This window comes from Rhagoletis pomonella, unplaced genomic scaffold (genome assembly GCF_013731165.1).
Source record: "Rhagoletis pomonella isolate Grant_MI unplaced genomic scaffold, Rhpom_1.0 Rhpom_scaffold_00005, whole genome shotgun sequence".
NCBI classification, from domain to species: domain Eukaryota; kingdom Metazoa; phylum Arthropoda; class Insecta; order Diptera; family Tephritidae; genus Rhagoletis; species Rhagoletis pomonella.
Window position 1 is genome coordinate 77,279,708 of NW_023458559.1, and position 18,078 is coordinate 77,297,785.

The 18,078-nt window shown below is 40.2% G+C and overlaps 5 protein-coding genes across 8 annotated transcripts in view; 1 reads left to right on the forward strand and 4 right to left on the reverse strand.

The window, feature by feature from the left end:
* LOC118739630 (T-cell immunomodulatory protein) overlaps nt 1-18,078 on the reverse strand; it is a 28,413-nt gene that overhangs the window by 9,978 nt on the left and 357 nt on the right. The gene's annotated exons all lie outside the window — the stretch shown is intronic.
* The window catches only part of LOC118739632, a 59,572-nt gene that overhangs the window by 4,947 nt on the left and 36,547 nt on the right, over nt 1-18,078 (reverse strand). The window lies entirely within an intron of this gene.
* LOC118739627 (centrosomal protein of 135 kDa-like) lies at nt 6,683-9,969 on the reverse strand (the record flags this gene model as incomplete). The annotated part of the gene is given in 10 exon segments (XM_036471060.1): nt 6,683-6,798; nt 7,060-7,270; nt 7,327-7,889; nt 7,957-8,081; nt 8,168-8,248; nt 8,304-8,811; nt 8,881-9,104; nt 9,167-9,313; nt 9,389-9,515; nt 9,675-9,969. Coding segments are annotated over 10 exon segments (2,276 nt in total), but the record flags the coding sequence as incomplete, so codon positions are not given.
* Nucleotides 12,362-14,155, forward strand: LOC118739633 (general transcription factor IIH subunit 4-like). Its single transcript, XM_036471069.1, has 2 exons — nt 12,362-12,754; nt 12,814-14,155. The coding sequence occupies exons 1-2, from the start codon at nt 12,480-12,482 to the stop codon at nt 14,012-14,014; spliced, it is 1,476 nt and encodes a 491-aa protein (XP_036326962.1). The 5' UTR covers nt 12,362-12,479; the 3' UTR covers nt 14,015-14,155.
* LOC118739628 (probable Ufm1-specific protease 2) lies at nt 14,135-17,457 on the reverse strand. 2 transcript variants are annotated; one of them, XM_036471062.1, is made up of 5 exons: nt 17,288-17,457; nt 16,794-17,210; nt 16,137-16,733; nt 15,135-15,938; nt 14,135-14,190 (listed from the first exon to the last, which is right to left on the reverse strand). In XM_036471062.1, exons 1-4 carry the CDS (start codon nt 17,324-17,326, stop codon nt 15,135-15,137), a joined length of 1,857 nt encoding a protein of 618 aa, XP_036326955.1. In that variant the 5' UTR covers nt 17,327-17,457; the 3' UTR covers nt 14,135-14,190. The 2 variants fall into 2 exon arrangements, with proteins under 2 accessions (XP_036326955.1, XP_036326954.1); XM_036471061.1 differs by lacking the exon at nt 14,135-14,190 and having other exon boundaries at nt 14,357-15,938; nt 17,288-17,429.

Consider the following 18,078-nt stretch of genomic DNA (forward strand, 5'->3'; position numbering starts at 1 on the left):
ACTACGCAGTTGCGTTAACATTTGCATTGCATATTCGCAGACACGCCGGGACCTTGCCCGTCTGGCCATATCTTCAATCTGCCTGATAATTTCACCGTCGCCAATACAGCGGCGGATATACCCCGCGCGCAATGCCAATGCAAGGATGGTTACGTGCCTTGGAAGGATGGCCTGTGCTATCGCCTTTATACCAGAGGTCCGTGTGGACCTAACGAGTTTCTAATTAATGCTACCAGTTGTGTACGAAATTTTTGCGGTAAAACTCGACTTTATTTTCCCGATCAGAATACTTGCTATCGCATTGGCTCACAAGGACCTTGCTCCCTGCATCAGGTAGTGGTATTCGATTTCACCGCACGTCCCTCCGTCGATGGCATCTCATACAACGGCATATGCGGTTGCTCTGGTGTCATCTGGAATCTCGATCAGCAGTGTTCGAATGTTGATAATGGTGGCACAGAAGACGAGGAGGACAATACATGCGAATCCACACCGGGCATGGTGGAGATTAATGGGAATTGTTACAAGTTATATACGCGGGGGCCATGCGGGCCGGGCCAATGGCTGGCGCCGCTAAAAACCCAAACAATTGGTCCACAAACACAACGATTTTTGGGTACTAAAGCGAAATGTGTATGCCGGCCGGGCTACACACTCGCTGTAGAGCCGGAAGCGAAGGATGATGATGAAGATGAGCGAAATTTACCACGAGCGCGCATAACGCGCTGTAATGCACCCACGGTGGGACTAGCGAGGTATTTGAATAAGCAACGCGAAAATTCTAAATTTAATGCAAATCTTAATTTTCCCAAATTTCAATTTTAAAACTAACAACAAAATGGGGAATGTGAGTTTTTATGTAATTTAAGTAGAACCCGAATGCTGTGGGCTAACTTAAATCTGTTTTACATTCTCTTCTCTTTCATAAACTTGTAATCACAGTGCCCCCGATTCCTCAAAAGGTGCGATTAAAACGGACCACGAAACTGTTCTCATAGTATTTTGTATAACTGTTCATAGTCTCCAAAACTACTTTCCGTGAAATCGGTGCTGATCTTTTACTTGAAGTATTCCACAACTACTTTGTTAAATAAGTTATGACGATGGCTAAGTCTTTTCAAAATATATCTATTCGAGTGGTCCAGGAGGTTTACGAAATCCTGGAAATATACAAATTTACTTTGCTAGAGCTGAGCGCGGTATACCGGGACCCGTAGGACCCACGGTACTGATTTTAAAGTGGCCGGGATCGGCGGTATCGGGTAGGTCTCTAAAAATTTGCGGGTGGGACGGGAATATAATCTTTATTTATGTAAGATATCGGGATAAGCGGATTTGGGACCTTCAAATTGTATTTCGGAATGGGCGCAATCGAGATAAAAATGTTTGGCTACGGGCACTTCTATAAGTATTTAAAGGGAGCAATTCACTCGTTGTGTCGTTGTTGATGTGGCGGCCTTATTAAACGCTGCCTTAATCGACTAGTCTATCAATCAGGGCTAAGCCAAGGGATAGATAGGAAGTAAGTCTGCTACAATATCCACACCTAAGGGCGTCTAACCGGCTGGCTCAAACAGTGTTGCAGAGAGAACATCAAACCTCCCAACAGAAGAAACAGATAATCTAACTCTCTTTCGTGTAAAGAAGAGATTCCAATCTGGTTTACAGACTTTTAAACTCCTACAATGTGTTTAATAGCTGAGGTCTATACAAAATTGGCAAGCTTGGTGGATCTGGTCCGCTCAAAAGTTTAATTTTGTTATATACAGTAAGGCTGCCGTGAAGGAGAGACTGAGTTTAGCCGGGCATACAGGAACTCGCTGATCTCAAAGTTCCAGAGTAGCTACTAAGTAGTAAAAGGAACAGGTGACTTCAAATTAAGTAGGTCAAATGTCTCGCACTACGAAAAAACGTTATTTCTGGGGAACCATTTCTGCGAGGTCTGGATAGCTTGGGCACCGTTTCACTGACGGGACTATCTGCATTCTTTAAAAAATCGACAATGATTTAAGAACATGTAGGGATAAGTTTCTAGAAAATATTCTCTCCTGGGTTATGAGATCCCATGGTGAATTCTTGATAAGAGAATCTAAACTAATGTGCCCTGGCTCTATGAGATGCCCAAGTGATCTTCTGACTGTAGCAGACCGTCTAACATAGCGCCCGGCCATACCTGAAAAGCTAAAAACGCAGTTTTACTACGATTAAGCTCACGGGTAAAAATAAAGAATGTACCATGTAGCAGGGATCCCAGTACAGCTCTTGACCGAAACTTAAACTTCAAGTCGGCACGGGTTATGGGGTTATCCTACAGCAATAAAACTTTATGTAAATACATATGTATGTACGAATATGTTATTTAGACCACAAGACAAAAATATATAAGGAATGCATATCAATATTACGAGACAAAAAGTTAGCTACGATTTAACGGAAAACGGTTTTGGGTTATCGAAGTCAACCTGAAATTGGTTCAGGAGCACTGTGAATAAATTCAACGCTCTCCAACTCTGCATATGTATGTATGTATTTACATATTTTTGTAACGAATGCATGCCCGTTTCTTCTCAACTATACTGCTATCGCTATCCCGCCAACAGCGTCTATATATTGCCTGTACATAAGTGTATGTATGTATGTATGGTACTACTGTGCCTGCGAATGTACCTCAGCATGCTCGTATGTTTGCCTTTAAATATGTTATTTTATATTAAGTATGTAGTACATATCTACTCTTTATATATAGTTTCAATTATAAATATTTTTTCGATTCTTTTCATATCCTTCTAGATGGTTTTTAGAATTTTTCGGATAACACGGATAAATCAAACATATGTATATTTGTAAAATGAAAGTGTTAAATTAATTGTATAAAACTGTATTATTTTAAGTTTTTCGATCCGTGTAATAATGATTTATGTATAATTAATTTGAAGCAAATCAACTAGTGAAGTAAGTAAAAAAAAAGCATTGTTGTTTTGTGTGTTTGAGATTTCTGTGTGCCATTTGAATAAATATTAAGAGATAAATATGCATATTTATAGTAAAATTAAGAGCATTAAATATTATTTTATGCAATACAAAAAACGAAAGAAATTAAATATGAGCACAGGTCATGTGTTTTGTTTTTTTTTTTGTACTTACTAAATCTGTATTAATTTAGTGAATGAACGCGGAACGAGGTTCATCTGGTTGTCTGGTTCAGCGGATGACGTACGTATGGCTGACGTATGGCTCTTGATATCCATGACATGGGTACTAACGTACGTGGCATTAAGCTCGACCTTAAGCAATTTCTCTTTAACTAGGAACATTTTGGCCTATCTAAATATGTAAATTATGCACAGACTACAACAAAAGATATCCGTTCAGAGTCCTAAGAGCAGTTCGAAGATCCGTCCACTGTGTTCTACTAATACCCGGTGACAACAGTAGCGCAACATAAATAATTTGGCACCGACCAGCCGATCGCCTTATTTCTTTATCTTAACCACTAAAATTGTCGACCTGTATGTCGTGACTTCTGTTTGGCGTTGTTGTTTTTGTGTCAGCGCCGTCGTGTTATGTGGAGATATTGGGTGTTATGTGGGCAGGTGTTTGTCACTTCTGAGTTTAACCGAGATAGCCATGTAGCTGTAGTCTTTACGAGTACAAGTCTCGCCCTGACTGCATCGTTGTGTATGTGGTTGGGATCTGCTTTGTATCGCGGCTCGTCAAACGTGCATGTCCTGCGCGCGGCTCGAGGTCGTTCTCCGGTCGTAGAGCGCTGCTGCTCCTATGGTGACTTTCCACGTGCGACTTCCAGTATAGCAAGCCATTGTGTTCTTTCTTCACCCCGTGTCACTCCTGTTGACCACACTGGCGCTGTATAGTTTGCCACCGCCTTATATGTTCTCATAGGATTTTTGTGATAACGAAAACTCACCAGAGCATGACGGTGACGTTGTCGTTGCTTCTCTCTCTCTCCCTCTCTCTAACAGCAGCAATTTTATATGTTGATACGGACAGCAAGTACGGAATTGCGGCTCCGTCGGTGGGTAATTGGCGCAACAGGGTCTCTTTGTCGGCTCCCAAGGTGCTGCCGGCTAGCAGCGACCTTATGACTTTTCTCTTGTCACGTAATTTAATGACGTCCTTCGTCCAGATGATTGTTGTTGTTGTTGTAGCCGGTACTCAGCCCTGCCTTGTCCATTAATCATTGTCGTCAAGCTCAACTAATGGGAAACCCAGGAAGCGTGCAAATTCGATTACTTGAGTGGGGTTTAGGGGCATGCGAAGAGATGTCTCTAGTCGTGGGGTGTCTATCCGCATGATGGGAACATCTGCCTCTAATCTGCTCAGGTACGAGTATAACCTGCTGCAGTAGCCTGAGCGAAGTTGGGCTATTGTGGCCCGAGTCTCCCGAGGCAAACGAAGGTCTGCCTTATCCACGTGTGGTGGTTGTGTTCCGAAAACGGTCGAGAGTCGGTGTAAGTGGGGACCGACTCTCTGTGAGTAAGCTGACGGGTCCAGAGGTCGTTTTATGAACCTCTTGACTTCGTCCATCAGCTCGTGACGTGCCTTGGCGAGGGCTCTGCTGCAAGAAGGTATCTGTTCGGGTGCCCGCGTCTGTGACATCCTACTAGAAACTGCTTACAAAGCATTGTGTTATGCTCCTTCAAGGCGAGCATCTGAGCCTCGTCGTGTAGTGGTGCTGTGGCGACATCAGAAGGCGTCTGGTGGCTGTCCGGAGCGCCATGTTTTGGTAAGTCTGTAGCTTCGTCCACTGCGTCCTGCCAGTCCCCGGCGACCAAATGAGCGCAGCGTAGTTAAGAACCGGCCGGCCAATTGCCTTGTATGTTGCCAACAACATTTCTTTGTCTTTGGCCCATGTGCTGCCGGCTAGCGATTGAGGACCTTGTTGCGCCTCTGTACTCTGACAGCAGACTATCGAAGGTAACTCCGAGAATTTTAGAGTTATTCACCGTCGGGATTATTTCGCCATCGACGTGAATTCCTAGCTGAAGTCTGACCTCCTACGTTCAGGTGGTAAAAAGGGTGGAACTCCCCGTTAAATTTTTCTCTGTTTTCTGGTTTTGTCTTTAAAAATTACTGACGAATGTCGACTCAAGTAAATCGCTGACCACCGTTTGAGTCCCTGTGCGAAGGAGCCTCAACGTCTTCTAGTAGCGTGGAGTGGCTGACGGTGTCAAACCCCTGACAGGTCCAGCGTTACTAAGACTGTTTTCTCGCAGGGGCGGGTTCGGTTCAGACCATGAATTTTTTGAGTGTTTATGGCGTCAAGTGCCATTGTCCTGCTGTGCACTTTACGGAACCCATGCAGATGCCTCGCTGGGATCAGGTAGTTCGTATAGTGCGGAAGTAGCAAGGCCTCAAGTGTCTTCGCTACTAGGAAAGGGGTGTTATCGGACGCTAAGACTCTCCTTTGGGATCCCTCTCCACGTTGAGATCCCTAATGCGGGTATTTCCGGGATCGGCCTGACGAAGGTTGTCACGCTCATCAACTAGGACAGACACTTCGACAGGAAAATTCGGACGGAGGTTATAAATGCATCCGACGGTTGTGCTCTGTATGCAGCCAACATTTGAATGAAATCATTTTTAAAAAATAAATGTCAGAGAGAGATATTTCTTCCGACATCCATTTCTATTTTAATTGTTTTTGTTTTATTAAAAAGGTCTAGATGGATCACCCGATATACTTAATAGGGTGAACATGCCTCGTGAATTTACTTAATTTAGTATAAAAACTAGTTTGTTTACCAAGTTTAAGCGGTTACGAGACATTTAAGGATTTATATGAATATCCAGGAAATTGCTTCGGAAAATAAATGACTAATCAACTGTTCCTAAAAGTTGCAAATTGTTAGCGCTTTTGCGTTTTCGTATTATCATTCATGTTTCTCTCACTGAGGATGAATCGTCGCCTGGATAAAATATTGTCGTATGCGCTATTTTGACGATTTTCAGTTATAGATGCAGTTATTTATTTTAAAATAATATTTTCCGATTGGTGTTATCATTTTTTGGATATGCCCTTTATTTTCCGAGATATTGACTAAAATTTTGTCCGTCACTTAGTAAAAATTTAGTTAATAGGGCAGCCACACTAAACATATCCATCTTTGAAATGACGTTATCTATTTTAGATATATCCTTTAGTTTCCGAGATATTGAGAAAAAGGTATCGTTAATTTAGTAAAAAATTGTATCACATTTTGTCGTATGCCATACAAAGTGGCTGCCAAATTGCTGACAAATGTTTCATTCGACATAATTTTACCAAAGAAGATCCTACATATACTTAAAAATAATTAGCAATAAACAACAAAATAATTTGAGAATTTCCTGAACTAGTAACATGCTCCGAGGCTTTGTGGAAAATCTATCGTCGCGTTTCTGAGAAATTGCATTCCAAACTTCAGTTGCGACTTCCCAAAACCTGCCAAAAGTAAAATACGACAAACTCTTATCCAGGCTACTGGCAAATTACTGGAGAATACTGCTTCATACGTATATTCGACAATTCGTAATATAAATGTACTAAATTTACATACAAATACATAAACTTTTAGCTATGGATATTGCCCTTTTTCGAAAAAGTTTTAAAGCAGATTATAATCGATTTTAGATAAAAGAAGTAAACTAATAAATATACAGATAAATAAATTGCACCACTAACCTTAACTGATCCTCTAAATCTTTAACTTCCTTTTCCAAAGCAATTCGTTTCTCCTTGCAAATCTTAAGTTCAAACTCTAACTGGTAGGCACGTTCAGTTTTGGCATCTAATTGTTGCTGTATTAAGAAAATCATTACATACATGTGTATTTAGTTTCAAGAAAATGTTTAGATACAAGAAATGATCGCATGTAATGCTTTAATGACTTTTCTAATAAACCCAAGAAATATTTTAAGACATTGTTTCAAACTATGTCTTTCGAGATCAGATGGATTAATCGGAATTTTAATAACATATTTCCCAAAAATGGCAATTAATGTCATCAGTGTTGATGGCGACAATACTGTCTGTTTGTAAATATGTATGTACATACATACCAATATTTTATCTTTCTCATTTTCAAGCGACACATAAGTTTTCTTCAATGCAGCAACTTCATTGCGCAGCTGTGTAGCTTCACGATGTGTCGTCTCACGATTTGTATCCAAATCATTTAAACGCGTATCTGCGGTTTGCAACTGCCGCTCTGCTATGGTAAGCTTACTTTGACATTCCTGAAGCGTGCGTTCTCTTTGCTCATTCAAAATTCTAAAAAGCAATGAATAATTTTAGGGATTTGTACATATTATCCACCGATTACCCACTTCATCTGATTTTGATTGGTGCGCAGCTTAGAGTTTTCCTCTTGCAATTCAAAAAGCCTTCGCTTCAATTCTTCAATTTCCTCCTTGAGCAATACAATATGCGTTTCACTTGGTACGCGCGCTGAATTCAAATCACGATTTTCACGTTCTAACTGTCGTATGCGCGCATTCAGCTCGCTTAGATGTGCTTGGGACTTTTGAGTATCCATCGCTTGCGCTTGCAGCATGGACACGTGCTTTTCGCGTAGCGTATCACGTTCGCAACGAACACGTTCCAATTCAGCGCGTGCGCAATCACGTTCACGCTCTGCTCGCAAGACCACAGCTTGTACGCAATCATTACTTGAGGCACTATATGTGGACTTAGTAGAGTTATTGGAACGTGCGCTGGCTAGTGGCGCTTGTCTGAAGTCGCAGCGTTCAGTTAGAGCGGTAATTTTAGCCGCATTTGCTGTGGCAACCGTCGGCAGTAGGTGTTCCTGTTGGCGTAGACAAAGCTCAGCGCGCAGCAAACGAAGTTCATCGTCCTTAGATTTTATTTGCGATTGTAGGAAGTCAATTTCCTGATAAATTAAAAAAGGTATTTTGTGAAATGAAAAGTTCAAAATTTAGACAAGTAATTTTAACTACCTTTTCTGAACCGGCCTTACTTATCAGACGCAAGTATTCTTTTTGGAAAAAGTCGCGCTCAGATTTGATTCTAACTTTATCTTCGTCGATTCGTTGTTCTTTTTGTTGCACATTATCTTGAAGCTCTAAATAAAATTAGTATATTGAAATTAGTCAAAATATTCAATTACATGAATTTCAAATAACTTAAAATAAGTTACTATTTTCTAACCTTTTTGCATGCCATGTATTTTTCCTTTGAATTTGATTACTTTCTTCTGCAGGCGCTCATTTTCACTCTTCAGTTCCGTATCTAAAGTACAAAATTTTAAAACAATTATTCAGGTATATTTTTTCCAGCTTCTTACCGCGCTGTGTAAGCTCGTTGATGCGTTCATTTAGGCGTCGTTTGTCTGCATGCAGCGTAGCAACTGCGCTTGTCTCACATGCATTGCCATGTCCCACGCCATCGGTTCTCCTATCTACCTGCGTTCTATTATCGCCAACCCTCTCTTGCCTTGAGCGCAGTTTCTTCAACTCTTTTTGCAACTCTTCCACCTCTTCTTCACGCTGTGCAATTTCCGTATTTGCTTGTGTTTCCACGGACAGCGCCGCTTCTTTCAATTCATCAAGCTCCCTCTGCAACTGCTTGTTCTGGGTCTCCAACGAAAGTGCACGTTCCATGGCCTCATGCATTTGTTCCTGGTACTCACGTACCCTATTCAAACTCTGAGATTTCTCTCGCTGCAATAATTCTATATCTTCGGACAAACCACGCACATCTTTGAAACAGCAGTCCTTTGCAAGTGCTGCGGGAGGGCGACCACCAATAAGTAGATCATTCAAGCGACGTATTTCGCGATCACGCGATTCAATCTGGCGAAATGAGAGGGAAAAATATACATACCATTATCACTACTATAATCAAAGAGCCTCAGTTATTACCTTTCGTTTATAGAACTCCAATTGCTCTGTTAAATCTTTTACTCTATTCTCTAACTTTTCCAACTCAATTTTCAATGCTGCGCTGGGGGCACTACCGCCACCATTTAGTGCATGCGAGTGTATAGTTTGTGTGTTACATTTAGTGCATCGTAAATTACTAGCATTGTCCATAAGTGGTGGTATACGTTCGCCAGAACGCACTGTGCTAATAAAAGGTTTCTTTACTGCGAAAAGTGTTTTATCTTTAATTAATTTTAAACGTTCGACCGAGCAAAGTAAAACTTACCTTTATCTTTAGCATTTTTCATATTGGGCGCAAATGATGAGCTTTGCTGTTTTGCTAGCAATGATGCAAGTTGCTGCTGCAACTGTTGGCAGTGCTCCTCTAAGTGGATTTTATCCGTAACAAGGTTACGGATTTTCTGACTTAATTCTAGCGTGCATTATTAAAAAATTTTGTGTAAAATTTATATGTATGTACAAATATTTGATAATTAAATAGCCTCACCGAAGTTACGCTGTTCATATTCCTCTCGATCCTTTAAACTCTGTTGATGCAGCTGATTGCACTCAGCTAACAGGCGTGAATTGTCACACTTGTATGGTTCAACTCCCAACTCCCAACATGCCTTTTCCTAAACCATACAAAAGAGTAAAAACTACTACATCAAATGTTTTGCCACGACACAAATTATATATGTTGACCATGACAACCAAACCACATATTGCCGGTTATAGTTGGTTGTGTATTTTATATATACATTTCAATCACAGAGCCTTCCACAAAACTTTACCTCTAACAAGTCGACAATTTTTTTCTTGGCATCTCGTAGACTCTCCGTGGATTTGACCAAATCTTCGAAGAGCGCTCCAACCAACGGTATACCAGCCAATGGCAATGTTTGTGTGTAACCCAAAACATCAAGTTTTTGCCGTAAGTTATTAAAAATCCCATCGCTGGCGCTCATCCTAATTAAAAATGTAAAAGCTCCTCACCAATTGGGCAATTATTATTACCTTTTTTTTTGAAACAAGCCGCCGAAAATTAAATATTGCGCTCACAGCTGCTAATAAGAAAACTGTGAATAGTTTATAACATTGTGAATAGTCCAAGGCGAATTTATGGTTTTGTTTCTTTCAAGGCGAATTAATTTAAGGTGATAGCAGGAGTCAAGGCGAATTTATATAAGGTGGTGCCATGAACGAAAGACACAAGATCACGTAAGAACAAGAGAGTGAAAAAAGTCGATTTTTTTTAGCAGGTTCTACGCCATCTTGTTTCACTGGAGAACGAGCGAAAAGTAAACAAAGCAAAGAAAACAACGAAAACCAAAACTAGCCAAAATTATTGTCAGCCACTTTAAACGCACAATTTAGGTAAAATGATGCATCAAAATGCTTTAAAATGTGTTGTCATGTTGAATTAACTCTTCTTTACAAGAATAAAAGTGTAAAATAGTGGTGCTTGTGATGTAAACAAACGCTCAGCTGACGAACCCGCTTTTGCAAAATTTTTTTCTCAAAACCAGTTACAAATACAACGTCGCGTTCTTACGTGATCTTGTATTTTTGGTTCATGCGGCGTTAGCGCCGCGTTATTGTGGGATGCTTCATACAAATTGTATGGGCATGAGGATTTTTGACAGTTGTTTGGCGCTTGACGCGCCAATTTAGGGATGGCAGTTACAGATTTTGACAGTTTATGCCGCCAACGCAAAAACAAAATACATGTAAATTTTTGTTTTTGTACTCCTGCTATCACCTTATATTAATTCGCCTTGGCAGGAGTACAAAAGAAAAGTTCACATGTATTTTGTTTTTGCTTTAGCAGCATAAACTGGCAAAATTTTTCAATTTGATATCGGAGGCCGTGCGGCGAAACACATACACAAAATCAGCTGAGCTAGTAACACCACCTTATATAAATTCGCCTTGGTTTCTTTTCTTTTCTAGCAGATAATTGTCAGGAAGAAGAAGAATGGAGAATTGAGAGAATTACGCTCACAGAGAGCGAATTAAAGAAATAGTAAAAAACGCAAAATTTACAGAAACAGAAGTAAACAGCTGATCCATGATTCAATAATACAAGGTTAGATAATTATTGACAGCTGCGGTTTGACACTCCCTTACAAAAGGTTGCATTTACGAAGGACGGAGAAAAGGGGAGGAATGAAATCTCTTGGTGCGAAAATGGTAGTAGAAAAGTACGCAAAGTAGGCAATTTGTAGTGAAATTACTTTTGTAAATTCTAATGTTTTTGCAGGAAATCTGGCATTTTAAACGAAATTTTGAACGTAATATTGATGTATCTATGTAAATTACGTAATTTATGTGCTATTTAGCTGTATAAAAAATGCAAAATGACTCAAAATTAAAATAAGACTACTATGAGATTGATGTAAACATCCCATTTAAAAACAGTTTATGTTTTCATCAGTTAAATATGCTTCATATGCATATACAAATAAACATATTGCACAAACGCTCATACTTATATATCACACCAAAGCTACACTGTTTCCATGTAAATGTGCAAAGAAGCAACACGGTGCCACTTGTAAGGGAGCGGTGCGAGAGAGACAACTGTCAGTTTATCGAACCTTGTATTATTGAATCATGCAGCTGATCCAAGATTCGGCTATTGAAAATATTAGGCGCGAATTTTGGTTTACTCATTTTGACAGCTGCCAGTCATAGCTATCGTTTCACTTTGAAGGTACGACCGCACTATGCGACGCGACACGAGATTACACAGTGCGGCAAAATTTTTTTTTGCATGGATTCCATGAACCAACGTCTACAGATCACCTTATCAGCCATCGTTATATTTGTAATCGATTTTCAGAAAAAAAGTTGTAGCGTTTTTGATGTTTTTCGGTTTGGTTTATACCGGTTTCTACCTCTTATTGAATGTGTTTTCTGCGGCGATTTAAATTAAATTTTTGATTATTTACAAGCTTATCATATAAAATGATGTGCTGTGTGAGTGGAACAAGTTACGTGATCTTGTATTTTTGGTTCAAGCATGGATTCTTATGGAGCATACCGTACTACGCAGCAGCGGAGCTACGCGACGCGACGCTGCTCGGCAAATTTGACCAACTAGGCGAAAATGCCACGTCGCGTGGTGTCGCGCAGTTCCGGTGCCGGATAGTGCGGTGTACCCAGCGGGACGACATAACAATTCACTTCATACAATATTTTTAATTCGACGGTATTGGATTTCGAATTATGAGTGAATATTCCGATACATTTTATTCGAGAAGTACGTTTTATGTAAAGAAACATAAAATTTGATTAGAGTTTGTTAAGGAAAATAAGGTTTTGAAACAAATAAATTGAAAATTTTGCTGCGCAGTGCGGTATACCAAAAGCATCGCGCAGTTCCGCGTAGTGCCGCGTCGCTTAGTGCGGTCGTAGCTTAAAAAAATTTCATTTGTTTTCTTTCATTGTGAATGGACAGAACGAAAAAGAAGCGGAAGATGTATTTTTGGTGATACTCTTTTTTTTTGTCCGGCTCTGCTGTTAAAAAAGACGTTTATCTCGTAGTTCACGCCGGATTGTAACTTGACCAAAACTAAAAATAAATAATAATAAACATGGCCGATGCAAAACCTGGTCGGTCAGGTACCACTACATCCACATATGCGCTGATACCAAAGCCGGCCAATTTGCAGTGCATGGATCTACAGCAGTATCTACGTACTCGGACACAAGACACACTGGAAAAATTATACAACTACCCAACCATTTGTTTAGCCGTTTACCGAGAACTGCCTGAGATAGCTCGCCAATTTGTAATACGTATACTCTTCGTCGAACAACCAGTACCTCAAGCTGTGGTCGCATCATGGGGCTCTCAGCATTATGCAAAGTGAGTAAATATTCGCCTATTTCGTATCTTTCCATCTTTATTATCCTTTTATAATTCAGAGAACAAGCTGCGTCTACCGCTTGCCTAAGTGAGCTCAACGTTTGGCGTGTTACAGCTATTCCCGGTGGTCTATCAGCCTGGGAGCTTAGTCCAACATTTAAAAAGAATTTAAAAATTGCTTTGTTAGGTGGTGGCAAACCTTGGTCAATGTCTCATACGCTGGAAAAGGATTCGAAACCACGTGATATTGCTTTCCTCGACACATATGCAATGGCCCGTTGGCGTTGTGTACTGCATTACATGGTGGGCACTGGTAGTTCAAGCAAAGGCCAAGACAGTGAAGTTATCAGTCCAGACGCGGTACGTATACTACTTCATGCCAATCTCATGAAGCGTGACGAGCGCGATGGCATTACAATTACACGTCAAGGCTTCCAGTTCCTTTTACTTGACACTCAATCGCAAGTGTGGCATTTCATGCTTCAGTACTTGGATACTTGTGAAGAACGTGGCCTTTCGCTGCCCGAGTGTCTTTCAATGCTTTTTCAGCTAAGCTTCTCCACACTAGGACGCGACTACAGCTCGGAGGGTATGAGCCCTAAAATGTTAACATTTCTGCAACATTTACGGGAATTCGGCCTTGTATTTCAACGTAAACGGAAGGAGGGGCGGTTTTACCCGACACGCCTAGCGTTAAACGTAACAAATAAGCATGCAGCAGTACCAGCTGTAATAAGCGAGGAGGACAAGGTTCAGGAGAGTGGTTATATTGTGGTTGAAACAAATTACCGAGTTTACGCATACACCGACTCTCCGCTGCAAGTGGCAGTATTGGGTTTGTTCACCGAATTGTTATATCGTTTTCCAAACTTGGTTGTGGGTGTATTGACCCGCGATTCTGTACGACAAGCGCTACGCGGTGGTATTACGGCGGACCAAATTGTTAGCTACTTGGAACAGTATTCCCATCCGAACATGAAACTGACCGAATCAGCTATTAAATCAAAGTCTCCACTCCCACCAACAGTTGTAGATCAAATTAAGCTGTGGGAACTGGAGCGTAATCGTTTCACGTACACCGAAGGTGTTGTTTACAATCAGTTCCTATCACAGGCTGATTTTGTGACGTTGCGTGATTATGCGCAATCCATAAATGTTCTGGTACACATGAATGAACGAACGCGCACGATGGTTGTCACTAAAAACGGGCATGATGACGTTAAACGATTTTGGAAACGATACTCCAAGAGCGGCGGATAGTTCTCCGTTTACGTGAAGGAGGGCGTTGTAGAATGGGTAATTTAAATTTGCATCTTACAATAGATTAAAAATGGCTCTCGCATTGTATGTATGTATATAATATTTAATAAAAATACGTACATGGGTGCTTAATATTACAAATGCTGCTCTCGCTGGCTTTTGTTTGGCTACTTTTTCTAAAAAAACAAAAAACATTTTGATACACATTATATCGCCAAATATATAATATGCTATTTTAACTACAACAATAAGTGGTTAACACCACACAAAAAAAAAAAATAAAGCCAAAAATGGTAACAAACTAAATATTGAGACGGATCTTTACACGTATAAAATTAGTAAACTAAAACCAGGGTTTGAAATTGCTTGACTTTTTTCAATGCATTTGCAATGTCTTAGCTATGACTATGAAATATTAATCAGCGAAAGCAAACAGCAAAACCGAAAAAGAGATATGAAATCATTTGCCTTTGCTTAAGTCTGTGTTTATATATGGAAACTTTTAACGACGCGATTTCTCATATTCCCTTTTAGTGTTGCTCGTTTCCAGTCGCCGTGTGTAAATGAGCACATCCTGATGTACCAAAAAGCAATCACAAAATACACAGGATTTTTGCTTATATGCAATTGCTACCACCTTATATGGATGCGCCTTGAAGAGCACTAAATGGAAGTTTGTTTTTGCTTAGACAGCCAGCAACTAGTTTAGAAAATTTTGCTGTTGCTGCAAGCAGTAGTGTTATGTATTCTCATTTTTTCTTTTGATTTTTTTCTGCTGCGTTACTCTCATTAAGTAGATACATATCTTCATCAGTATATCAACAAAGTACGCTTGCTTCTTCATGCATTAGTCACTTAGGGTCTTGTACGGTCATGTTAAGTCTTCAATGACTTTGGGCTCCGTTTATATGGAAGTCGTTCATGACTTTTCGTTGATGGAATCTGCATGACTTTGTCAAATGATTTCATGTCCTTTTTTCGCTTTTGCTGATTTACATTTAAGGGTCGCAGTTAAGCCATTGCAAAAGTATCGAAAATGACGAAGAACTGCTTACTTCGGCAGCAATTCAAACCCTAACTAAAACACTTGAAAACGTTCGCAACTTCCCCACTGGCCTACCTAGAACATAATCGGTCGCTGAGGCATACAGAGATTATAGTAGCTCTTCTTGTCCCAAAAGTCACCGCCTTTCCAGCCACACCAACCTTTCGCCTGTATTGTTTGCAAATCATCGGCTCCCGTATAATGAGGATCCAATATTAAAAACTTAACCTTCCCGGTCTGCGAACAGTAATCTATTCCGATAATGGTGTGTGCCAACACACCGCCACCGATCATAATTGGCGTACCTTGTGTTTGGAAATGCATAGCCAAATCGGAAGCTAAGGTTGCTACATCGGCACCTGAAGTAACATGCTGTATTCGGGAATCGACATTAAGAAACCCCTGAAGGCACATGCTGACTTCTGTTGAACCTATCCATTGTGATGAACCAACGAAATTCGATGGCTTATCGCCAATACGTACCAAGTATTGTTGAATCTCTCGATGTGTTGGCACTGGCTTTTCTGTGTATCCTTGCAGTAGAAACCACGAGCAAATCGTCTGCAATGATCGATATGCGCAACCCCATCCTTTATCCTGCATTTTCTCCTGTAGATAGTGATAGTAATAGTAATTGCCCTGTACGAGGTATTGCTTGCCATCGACAATGCCACTTGGACGCAAGCCCACGTGCGTGTTTACCAAAGGTATTACTCCCGTAAGGTCATTTCGGAAAATGCAGCGATTGGCACGACGAAAATACGGGCGTATTGCGGGTAAACCGAAGTGGCGGTGCAACTTTTTACGTTTCTCTTGTACACTCGCTTCATCATCAGATACGCCGTCCAAGTAGGAGCATGATAAAAAGTGACCAAATTCCTGAGAAATATTTCAAGTTTCAAGAATTAGTCAACTACATTTTGAAAATTATTAACCGACTTCAAAAAAAAAAAAAGTTTATCAATTCGACGGAATATTAGTTAATTAACGGTAATCTTTCATTTTTAAATGAGAATTTAAGCCGGTTTTGTTGTTTGCTTAAAAAATACTTGTAATATATTAACTCACAGGTCATACCTTAGGAAAGAAGTGATAACCAGAGGGTCTAAGTAGCTCAGGTGATTCTGTGGATTCCTCCAACCGCTCAACCATGCTTTGCTCGAACAATCGTAGTGACCGACATATGCTCTCGATGAGTATGTCGTAGAGTCGACTAACTTTGGTGCTTTTGCATAGCATGGCCATTGCTTCCACTTCTAACGGCATGCATACCTTGCTTTCTTCACGTTTGACACACATAGCTACCGCCGGTGGTGGCCCTTCGTTGCTTCCCCCTGCTCCATCCACAGCAGTACGCTCACGTGTTTTACAACGCAGTACATTAATGCTAAGTACGTCGTAAGCACAACCCAGTGCTCCGAATACGCTTGCCAATGGTATACTTGTACTTTGCCCTTTCTTTTTGTTACTTTTTTCTACCACTTCATGCTTTTCATCGGCACTAGTAATGGCTTTTCTAACTGCATTCACTAAATTACTTATTAGCGCATCATTTTTTAAGCCCTGACCCTGAGCACCAGAACTGGTCAGATAAATCTTAGTAGGGTCTATGCAAAACGCCAAGCTACCGCCTGAGAACATTTTACGCAACAAATGCATTTCTCGTCGCACTGCCTGTGAACAAGAAGTATTTAAGTTATATGTATGAAGAATTTATGTAGTATGCGTATCTACCTCCACGGTTTGCTGTGTGTAAAAGTCTAGACTGCATTTCAGTCTCGTAAAGCAAAAATCACTATGCAATTCTTCTTCTTCCATCACTTCATAAGGCACCTCCTCCAATTTGCTGTGCATAAAAACATGCGCTCGCAGTCCCACAAGTGTACCTAATTCGCACTGTAATAATATTGGGTTGTCAGTAATATCGACGTCTTTCAAGATCTCAGTTAAGTGCGCCTCTGCATCAGTGCAATCCCCAAATTTCACCAACCCACACAAATCCAATTCTGCTGGAAACTTAAACTGAATTTGTTCATAATTTAGGTGTCCAATGGTTGATTCCACATTGAAACCCATAAGTAGCAGCGTGCCTTCGCCATAAAGAACACCAAAAAGACAACCACTACATTGCTGCTTAATCCGCTCCAGACGCTGTGGGAATTATTGAAAGAAGACTTTAATTGCTTCATTGGTTTAATTTGGCTTCCCAGCCAACCCTAACTATTTACCTTCAATAAAAATGCTGATATTTTAAGTTTAGGCAGCATTTTAAATGTTTATTAGCACTTTCCCCGAAAAAATTAACAAATTACAAAGTAAAAAATGGTATGTGTTGGCAAATTTGGGCCGTAAATTGTTGGGCAGTAAAAAGAATGAAAAGAAAAGAAATGAGAAAGAATCCAAGGCACATCAATTACAGGTGATAGCCATAGAAGCCATGCTTCTTCTTATGAGCACGCTTGTGCCAAATTATCGCCTGTTTTGCTTTGTTTAAATATCCGCATATATTTTCACATATACGTAAATATATACCCTACAAAAAATGGTCCCGAAATCTTTAAGAGTATCACAAATTTGATACGATTCTTTTAGGAATCTTTAAAGAAAACCATATGAAGCGGTTGACACGAAATGGTAAAGAAATTTCTGTACGATATCTTAAAGTAAATTCTTAAAAAAGTTGGGAAACCTTTCAGAATTCTATGAAATCCTGGTATGCAGGGTATACATATACATACGAATATGAATAGATAAAGAAGATGTTGATGACACCTGGGGGTCTACTGTAATACCATGATTCAATAATTGAATCATGCTGTAATACGATGCGAAAGAGAAATGCGATCGGCAATCGCCGCAGCTAACGGGTGATTTTTTTGAGGTTAGGATTTTCACATGATTCAATAATACAAGGTTAGATAATTATTGACAGCTGCGGTTTGACACTCCCTTACAAAAGGTTGCATTTACGGAGGACAGAGAAAGGGCAAGAATGCAATCCCTTGTTTCGAAAATGGTA